Source organism: Crocodylus siamensis, chromosome 7 (assembly GCF_052110815.1).
Source record: "Crocodylus siamensis isolate JL-2025a chromosome 7, ASM5211081v1, whole genome shotgun sequence".
Classification (NCBI taxonomy): Eukaryota; Metazoa; Chordata; order Crocodylia; family Crocodylidae; genus Crocodylus; species Crocodylus siamensis.
In genome coordinates this window covers 1,716,462-1,726,752 of record NC_143401.1, presented here as the reverse complement: position 1 = coordinate 1,726,752, position 10,291 = coordinate 1,716,462, and the positions used below count along the sequence as shown (strand labels likewise).

Genomic DNA, 10,291 nt, shown 5'->3' with positions numbered 1-10,291 from the left:
GCGCTCCGCCTTATACCGCAGCCGCGCGCTGCGTCTGCCCCGCTGAGCCTGGGCCTGTCGGCCTCCGAGCTAGGGGTCTGTTCACTTCATTCTGTTAACCTATGCATTTCATCCTATGCATTTATGAATCTTTTTTTATGAATCTATGAATTTTATCCTACGCATCTTTTAATGTTTTCTATTAAACTTAATTTTATCCTATGTATCTATGCAATTTTTTCTATTACTCTCTTAATTTTATCCTATGAACCTATGAATCCTTTTTCTATGAATCTATGAATTTACCCTATGAATCTATGAATTTTATTCTATGAGCTATGAATCTTATTCTATGAATATGAAAGTTTTTCTATTCATGTTAATTTTATTCTGTGAATCTATGAATCTTTTTTCTATGAGCTATGAATCTTATTCTGCTCATCTGTTAATTTTATCCTCTGAATCCATGACTCTTATCCTGTGAATCTATGAATTTTATCCTATAAATCTATGAATCTTTTTCTATTAATCTATTAATTTTACCCTATGAATCTATTAATATTATCTTATGAATATTAATTTTATTCTATGAGCTATGAATCTTATCCTATGAATTGATGACTCTTTTCATACCAAAAATTCATGATAAGCAAGGTCAATTCACTGTTCGGGGATGGGTGCGGTGGGAGCCCGCAATCAGCGGCTTTGCGCGGTGCGCAGTGGGGTGACGCGTGTCGAAATGCTGGTGGTGCTTGGACTTACGGTGCAGCTGGTTCCTAAAAAAACGCGCTTTCTGTCAGGTTGAAACATTGTCACTCAGAGCCGATTTTCCCATAGGAAACAATGTTATAAATGGGGGGGTTCCTGAACCGAGGTCCGATATCATGTTTTCACCAAAAATAACCCAGAATTTTGTAGTTGGTCTAGATGAGTAATATAGCAACATTAATGTATTTCTGTTGTAAAGAGCAATGATATTGATTTGAATGACTTCTTTGAGGTGACTTTACTGGACTTTTTGAAAGGCTCTTGGTTGGACTTTTTGAAGGGCTCTTGGTTGGAGTCTTCTCATGAGTCCTGTCTGCAGGTTTTTCTGCAGTCTTGTCTGCTTTCTTAAAAAAAGTGTCCAAGGAAGCCTGGACAGATGTTCTCCAGGGAGATGAGTGATCCAACGACTTGTTCGCTGGCATGGCGTGGCGTTGGATCAAGCGTTGTAAAGTCAAAACTGACGTCAAAGTCAGAACTGATGTCAGAAAGTTGAAACGGTGTCAATTTATAAAGGTTGTATGTGCAAAACGTTGTAAGTCGAAGACTGCCTGTGTAGTCTCCTGTGTGGATCTGTGCTCCTTGTCTGCGACATGTGTTTGTGTAGTTACCATCCCCATTATAACATTTGCCACCACCCTGTGCTTGTGTGTATTGTCTGCTGTTGGGGAGTACCAAAATTGTCTTGTAAAAGTGACAGAAATGGGCCTGGGGGTCAGCTGAGATCTTGGAACATATCCCTATTTGTTACATTTCAAAGTGGGTTCCCTTCATGTGAATTGGAGTTATGCACCATTTTCCAGGATCACGTGTACAGCATAAAGCCAGGGAAACCTGTAGAGGGAAGCATGTCGCTGTTTAGGTGGTGCATGCACACCAGCCTCGGGCTTCTTTCCATCCGGGAAGAGTGTGCGCCAACTGCAGATGTTGCTTCCTTGGCTGGACAAAACATTTTTAAATCTGAAATCTTGCAAAGAAAAATGTTTCCAACTATTTGAGTTGGTCTAATAAAAGAGATCACATCTACCAGTTGTCTTTTCTTGCCTAGTGTAGGGGGATTGGACCTGATGATCTACGACAGGGGTGGGCAAAATATGGCCCCGGGGGCTGCATCTGGCCTGCCAGGACATTCTGTTCGGCCCATGGGGCCCCTAAAAGATTTAGAAAATTAATATTTATTTGCTCCTGGGTGCCTGTCAGAGATCCAGGGGAAGCTGGTAGCAGGACCCAGCAGCAAAGCCTGCCCCCCAACCAGAAGCCCCTGCCTAGCAGAGGAATCTGGCCTGGGACCGTGGGGCTGTTCCTGCTTCCCTGCGCCGAAGAGGGAAATGCAGCCCTTGACAGCTTGCCAAAGCTTGGTGAGTGGCCATCTGCCCAAAATAATTGCCTGCCCCAATCTACAGGGTCCCTTCCAGCCCCTAACAATCTATGAATCTACCCAAAGACCCTTGTCTGTCCATGTCCCTGGACCAACATGGCTACAGCCTACACCCCGGTTTTGGTGTTAGGCAGGCAAGGTTCCTTAGGTAAATGTGATACCTTTTATTAGACTGACTCAAATAGTTGGAAAAATTCTTTGTGAGTTTTTGGGTACAAATACCCTTTGTTTAGGTGTTAGCACTCCTCCGAAGTGTGGCCCCTGCAAGCAGGGCCAACCCTAGTGGGGCAAATCAATCAGCCCCTTAACACCTCACGGGGCCCATGGGGCCCCTGCAAAGGCAGGGTGTGGGCTGGGGTCTCCCCCACGCCTGGGGGGGGTCTCCTCACTTCTTCTGTGGCACAGGGTAGAGCCACCAGCACCAGGCAGCCCTGTGGGAGGGGTCACAGCCACTCTGCCTGGCTCCGCAGGGCCTCCCAAAGTGCGGGGCCTGGGACAGTCACCCCAATTCAGCTGACTCTCGGGACAGCCTTGCCTGCAAGTCTTGCTCGGGAAGCCAAGACCAGTATTTCAGTGGAATTTAGATCAGGATTTAGATTTAGATCAGAGATTCCTCCTGGCCGGCTGCCAATGCCGGGCTGCTGGATGCCACCACCGGGGCTGCCATCACCATCTTTTCCAAGATAGTCAGAGCCTGGCGGGATGGGTGCTAAAGTCATTGGGAACCCCAGCCCACGCCCAGCTGCACTGGGTTGGCAGGAAGAGGCTGGGGCCTCCCGAGTGCAGAGCGGAGGGGCCCGCGCGGTCCCCAGGTCCCTGCCGCCCCCTCTGAGGGGGAGAAGATGGGGCCACAGAGGGGGTCTCAGCAAGCAGGGCAGCTCTCCTTTCAGCCTCATAGTTCACAGTTTCTAGGGTCGGAAGGGACCTGAGCAGATCATCGAGTCCGACCCCCTGCCATGGCAGGAAAGAGCACTGGGGTCAAACGACCCCAGCAAGATGTTCATCCAGCCTCCTCTTAAACACCCCCAGGGTAGGAGCCTGCACCACTTCTCTTGGAAGTTGGTCCCAGACCCTAGCCGCCCTGACCGTGAAGTCGCCTCCTGATGTCTAACCTAAACCTCCCCCCTGCCAGCTTGTGACCGGTATTCCTGGTCACTCCTGGCAGTGCTCGGGGGAACAGGGACTCCCCCAGTGCCCACTGGTCCCCCCTGACTAGTTTGTAACAGGCCACTAGATCCCCCTCGGCCTTCTCTTGTGGAGGCTGAACAGGTTCAGGTCCCGTCGCCTCTCCTCGTAGGGCCTGCCCTGCTGCCCCCGATCATGCGAGTGGCCTCCTCTGGACCCTCTCCATGTGTCCACATCCCTCCTGAAGTGCGGTGCCAGAACTGGACGCAGGACTCCAGCTGCGGCCTGACCAGTGCCGCGTAGAGGGGGAGGATCACCTCCCTGGACCTGCTCGAGATGCATCTGTGGATGCAGGACAAGCTGCGGCTGGCCTTCCTGACCGCGTCCCCACACTGCCGGCCCATGTTCAGCTTGGAGTCAATGATGACCCCCAGATCCCCTTCCGCCTCTGTGCTGACAAGAGGGGAGTCCCCCAGCCTGTAGGTATGGTGCCGGTTGTTCCTCCCCAGGTGCAGCACTTGTCTGTGTTGAAACCCATCCTATTCTCATCTGCCCACCCTTGTAACCTGTCTAGGTCTGATTGTAGCCTGTTGCATCCTTCCTGTGTGCCCACATCCCCCCACATCAGCCTCGGGGGCCTGGAGAGTCTGGGCAGCGTGTGGCAGGGCAGGGCCCTGCTCCAATTAGGGCAATCCTGCACCCCTCTCCAGACCTGCCCTTTGCTGGGCCCTTCACAGAGCTGGGGATGCTGATGTCTCGAGGATCGTAGACACAGGAGTCCATATAACCTCAGCAGGAGTCATTTATTGGGGTGACACAAAGGGACCTGGGGAGGGGGCCTGTCCCCGGGAGGGTCATTCAATGGCGTCGGGCTCCATGTCCCAGTTGGGGTTGTCCCCAAGGACATGAGGCCCCCCGCTCTTCTTGGCCATGAAGATCTCGTCCACACCCAGCAGGGTGATGGCCACCTGCGTGCCCAGCTCCAGTGCCCGGTGCTTTACCACGTAGGCATCCAGCACCCCAGCCTGAGTCGCGTCCTGCACCCAGGCCTCCTCCCCCTCATCTGCACCCTCCAACCGCAGGCCAGCCCTGGCCACCCCCTGCCTGTGCCACGTCTCCAGCTGGGACACGGCCGCGGCCACGGGCAGCCCCGCATTCTCGGCCAGCGTGGCTGGCAGCACTTTGAGGGCCTCAGCAAAGGCTGCTAGGCTGAACTGCTCCAAGCCTGGGTCACGGGGGGCCAGGGCAGCCAGCTGCATTGCTAGCACCATATCGGTGGCCCCTGCTCCTGGCACCAAGCGGGGGTCTTCTGTCAGAGCCCGGAAGACCCTCAGCCCATCCCTTACAGCCTCCTCAGCAGCCGCTAAAGCCTCCTTGGTAGCCCCACGGAGAATGATGGTGGCCACGGGGCACGTGGCCGTGCTAGGGTGGAACACAACCGTGTTGGTGCCCCCGATCTCACCCACAGTGATGGAGCGGCAGTGCCCCAGCTCAGCAGGCAGCGGCGGGCGTGGGGTGCCCAGCAGTCGGGCGCCCAGGGCATGGCACAGCTGCCTCAGTGCCTGGCGGGAGCCCAGGGTCACCACCATGATGCCCATGCGGTCAGCGAAGTGCAGCAACAGGGCATCAACGTGCCCTCCGGCCACCACCACCTGAGCCCCTGCCGAAGCCACGGCCTGCACCCGCCCCTCGGCCAGCGCCTCCTCGCCTGGCCTGTACGCCTGCAGGTCCCCCGCTGCCTGGAACAGCGCAGTGTTTGTGGCCACCGGGGCGGCCAGACCGAAGGGGCAGCCATACACGGCCACTCGGGCGCCTTCCACACGCTGCACACGGCCCTCGGCTTCAGCTGTGAGGACCACACCGGGCACCACGTGGGAATCGGCCACGCCACCCCCTAGCACCTTGCAGACGCTCACGGCATTCAGGTCGAAGGTGCCCGCTGCTGGCAGGACCGAGACACCACATTGGGCCACCAGCGTGGCAAGGAAGTCCTGGTAGCCCATTGCGTAGGTGCCCACGGCCACCCGCAGGGCACAGGCCACGGCGGGCACGTCACGGGGGTCCGGCAGGGTGTGGCACACCAGGCCGGGCAGCAGGCGCAGGGCTTCCTTGCCCGCTCGCTCATAGCCAGCGCGGATGGCAGCGACAGGCACGCCTGCCCGCAGGAGCGTCTCGCCATGGGCCAGCAGGGCCCCCGCCAGCAGGGCCACAGTGCCCGTGCCGTCCCCCAGCTCCTCCTCCTGTGCCCGGCAGGCAGCAGCCAGCAAGCAGGCCGCAGGGTTCTCCAGGACCAGCGCCCCCAGCACCGTGCCTGCCCGGGCTGTGCAGAAGGTCTTGCCTAGGTGGTCAATCACCAGCTTGCTCCGGCCCAGGGGCCCGTAGGATGAGGCTAGGCACTGCACCAAGGCGTTGCAAGCTGCAATGTTGCTGACCAGCGAGTTCTCTTGGCTGGGGAAGTGCTTCATGCCCTCCTTGAGGAGCTGAGGCAGTCCGGGGGGCAGGGGCACGTGGGCAGCCATGACCTGGTTGGGGAGAAGCAGTGTGAGATGTGGTGGGGCAGGGGACCCTGGCCGGAGCAAGGGTGGCTTGGGGCGGGGCTTTATCCCCTCCAGGGGACCCTGGTCCTGATCCTGCCCTAGGTGGGACACTGGCTGGCTCGGGGGGGGATGGGGCAGGGGCAGGGGCCTTCCCTCTCTGGTTATTCTCCTCCAGCTCCCAGCTAGTTTCTAGGGCTCAGGGGGACCCCACTTACACCCAAGCAGTCCCTACGACCTGGGGTCCACACCCTGTCACCCCTTCTCCAGCTACTCACCCCAGGAGAGGAATCCGAACCCCTGGATCCTACAGTTGGGTCAGTTTGCTGGGCAGTAACTGCTTCCTCCAGACAAACAGTCAGTGTGGTGATGTCACAACGTGGCCCATTCCACGCAGGAGCCCCAGTAACTGCGGTGCAGGACAGCTCCATGCCCTAGGGCTGGGCTGGGCAGTGGAGCTCAGCACCCAAACCCCGACTCACAAAGTGCTCAATCCCCCTGGCTTTAGCACAGCTGGGCCTGCTAGCAGTGACTGGTGGTTAGGTTTATCTTGGGTCTGGGTAGAGGATGATCAGCACCAAATGCAGATTTTGGTAGTAAGCACCGCTGAGTCTGTGTTGTCACAGCACCAAGCAATGTTGCCAGCTGTGCAGCAGCACGTTTTATATCAACATCGCAGTGCTCTGCTGCCCTGCTCCTGGGTGACCGTGGGAGGGAGTGCACTTCTTAGAGGTGCAATGAAGACATGCCCTTTCCCAAAAAATGCCCTCTCTCCCCCATGCAGCTCCCTCCTCTCCCTACACCCCTTCCACGTGCTGCACATGGCCCTCAGCCTTGGCTGCAAGGATCACACCGGGCACCACGTGGGAATCACCCACGCCACCCCCAGCAGTTTTGCATCTGTCACTCTGAACCCCATCTCAGCTTCAATTCTTTTTTCCCCATTGGCTTCAGGTCACTCTGTTGGCTCTACTTGGATTTCTAGGTGCTAAGAACAGCGCACAGAAGCATGGGAAACCATCAAATCACAAGGAGAATCACCTCTTTGTAGTAGGGTGGTGGGGTAAATGGCTTTTGTAATTCATTGAATCATAGAGAAGATGGGCTGGAAGGGACCTCTGTAAGTTATCTAGTCCAACCCCCTGCCTGGGGCAAGATCTTCCCTATCCAAACCATCCTATCTTAGCAAAATTAAAGTCCACCCTGACACAGCGCAAGACACAACACCCTAAACTGCCACAGGTGAAGCAAGGGGACTGCAGTGGCCAGCATCCTGCTTCTGCAAAGGTTGTGAATGTACGCGCAAGAGATCCCAGGAAGAAGGATTCACTTGTCTTCCCTTCTAATTATTCCGGTACCAACAAAGCCACCGAATCAACACGAGTGTCTGTAGGGCCACCAGGTTCCCCTGTGTTTCCATATTAACAAGATAGTTTTGTTTCCACGTTGGTGGTTCTTTATGCAGAGTATAGTCAACTTTAGGCCGCTTTATAGGAGTACATTAGGATAAGCTAGGCCAAGTACTGTGAAGCAGTTAGCTTAAACTTAGCTTAAACTCAAAATAGAGTTTAAGAAGCTAGTAGTAGGCAAAGCAACATTATGGGTGAGAGGTGTCTAGCTAGGACTGGGATAAAAGTGAGACAAGATACAAGAACAGCAGAGTGAAAAGAGGTGAGTTCAGCCTGACCTGGATGTATCCAGTCTAACTGCAAATAATAGAATAGGAAATAGAAGAGTCTCTTATTATCAGCTGACTACTCAGAAGCCCACTCTGTCCTTGGCTGGCTCTCCTCTTATACTGAAACCCTGTTCTGACAGAAGAACTCATCTCTAGATGGTGGATGCTGCTGTTTTCAGGACATAGTCTCTGAAACTTGGGTAAAGTAGGTTGCCCTAAAAGATTGGCCCCCTGCTAGTGATTTTAAAACCTTTTAGAGTGTAGTAAATTTGATGATGAAGATAACTTTCAGGAATTGTAATCTTTTTGGTTTATAACTTTCTCAACCTTTTCTAAGCTTTCAGGTTTCAGCTATGTTATCATGTACAGTGAGTATAGCCATCTTTTTTTTTTTTCCAGGACATCTTTTTAAAGGACATTTGACTGACAGTAAGTAGAGTAATAAGAGTTTAACAAGGTCTGTATTTACTTTCTGAACTTATGAATTAAGAGCTTTATTACATATTTCAGAAAATCATTCTTTTAGACTACTTAATTTGATTGAAACAGGTTTTTTGGACTAACTTTAGTCCCTCAGACCATATCTGGGGTCAACATTTATTTCCCATAATTTATTCTAAAATTAGTAGTTGCATAGTTCCTGCTTGTTTTCTGATTCCTAGGATTACAGAGTTTTGCACCCTAGGCTGTGCAGTGGGTGACAGAAAGTGCATGAGCCAGGAATATTATACCACCCATGAATGCCCCAAGGCTGTGCAGAGGGTGCCAGGAAGTGCAGGAAATCATAACACTAACACAATATCTCCTGTGATGTCCTTGGGTGTACAGTGGTTGAAGATAGTGAAGGTGCTGGCATAGTATTTATCTGAATGGCTGATGCAGGTGGGACTAGCAGCTCCTACCAAAGAGAAAGGTTTCATCACTACTCCATGTGGTGCCTGGGGACTGATGGATGGAAGGGACAGACAGAGAAACGGACAAGAATATGGACGTGGAGCAGGAGCAAGGGCTAAAAGGACATCTGCAACACAGGCTCCAGGAGATGTATGGAAAGATGAGAGGTAGGCATGAAAGGAGTTAGTCCAATCCATCAGTGTACACCCATGATGGGAATGTACCTTGTTTCTCCTCCTCAGGATACTCCTTGTGAAGAAAGCACCCTGCATCAAATGAACGTTGACCCCAAGTAACAAAAAGTGCCTTCCCAAGACCTGTCTTTCCATGCAGACTTCTTGTGTGCCCCCCTCCTCTTCTTCCATGGAGTTTGTCCTCTCTTGGAAGACTGCATGCTTTCCTTTCCTGAAGGAACAATTTCTTCTTGAAGGCCACTGCTCCTTAGACACTTATAATGTCCTTCAACCCATGAGAATAATCTCCCCACCCTCTCTCCTTTAAACATCAACACCAAATCTTGCACAACCCCTAAGCTCAAATCCCAGCCCCACTGCTAGTGCCACATGCAAGGCAGTGCTGACGTTTCCAACCTCCCTGTAGTTTAGCATGTTGGTTGACCTTTTTAGATAAATGGCTGCTGGCAAAAAGAAGGGACTTGATCCAGAGTTTTAGGAGCCCCCTCGCTTCCCACATTCCAAAAACTGCACAACATATTATGAAGTAGAGAGTCAGTGACGCGAACCAAAATTATTTGTGACTAAACTCCTGCAGCTTGCCAGTTATCTTACCCTCAGTCTTTCTCTTGTATTTGCAAATCTCTATTGACACAGTATATAGATGCATCCACTCTTCACCTAAGCCACTATCAGATGCAGGCGGAGTGTGCCCACCCCTTATAAATCTGACCTGCTTGACGTTGGTCTCTAGGGTCTTGTATGGAGCTGAGCTGACTTGGACTGAAACAACAGAGCAGGGGATTGTGTAGTTGAGGTGCCCCTGACAGCCTCCTGGTAGAGCACCCAAGCTGAAATTCTAGAAATCAGCTCTACTGGGAACTCCCCTTGCACCTTTAATGGGAGCAGGAAGGATCTGAAAGAAAAAGGAAGCCCCACAAATTGTTTTCCACTAAAACAGAGCAAGCAGAGAGTGGGAGACGCTTAATGGCCATTGGGCTAATTCTACTACACATTAGCGTGGATGGCAAAAAACGTGCTAACGTGCAGTAGATTAGTACCATGAGCGTTAAGCAGCACACAAAAAGTGTTCATCTGCGATGAGTTTTAGTACCTAGTATGAAACTTAACATGCTGTAATTACGGCACATTAAGGAACGTGTACATGTACCCAGTTACTTTTACCTACTATGAACGTCGATGCTGTGGTAATAAATTTAACTTGGCTCCTAACTTGACTAAGAAAACAGACAGAGACCAGAGGTGCTGATACTGTTTATTTCAGTTAAAAGTTCTGAGATAGGGAATCCTGCATGCCTTGTTTTGTCTTGATATAGTACCCTGTGTACGGATGTTAAGTTTATTTTTCTCTCTGAGAAACCAGAAACTGATAACTTTTTCTATAAGCACAATGTTTCACTCTTCTTTAAGTAAACTGCCTGTATGTCCGTGTGTGTTAGATCAGTGATTTACTGTCCAAGGTCATATTTTTCTCTCTCTCCGTCTTAAGTATAAATATGCTTGTAAACTTATAGAGTCCGAGAAATCCTTTGAAACAGACAAGTGGGTGATTCCCCTTGCTGTATGGGATCCTCCCTGTGATCGCAGTGTAGCCCTAAATGAAGAAAACCTGGCTCTGTCAGTTCTGATTCAACCACAACGCGAAGTTTGATTTCTTCCACAATGTTGAGGAGGAGGAAGAGGAAAAGAAAGGTCTCTTCCGAGAAGCTGTCTCAGTAAAAGAGAGGATGCCAGTCTTATGAAT

At 51.7% G+C, this 10,291-nt stretch overlaps 1 protein-coding gene across 1 annotated transcript; it reads right to left on the bottom strand.

Moving 5' to 3' along the window:
- Positions 1-4,101: 4,101 nt before the first annotated feature.
- On the bottom strand, positions 4,102-5,766 carry LOC149859241 (T-complex protein 1 subunit theta-like). The gene has a single exon (XM_090058174.1). It carries the CDS (start codon positions 5,764-5,766, stop codon positions 4,102-4,104), a length of 1,665 nt encoding a protein of 554 aa, XP_089914300.1.
- Between the last annotated feature and the right edge of the window lie 4,525 nt (positions 5,767-10,291).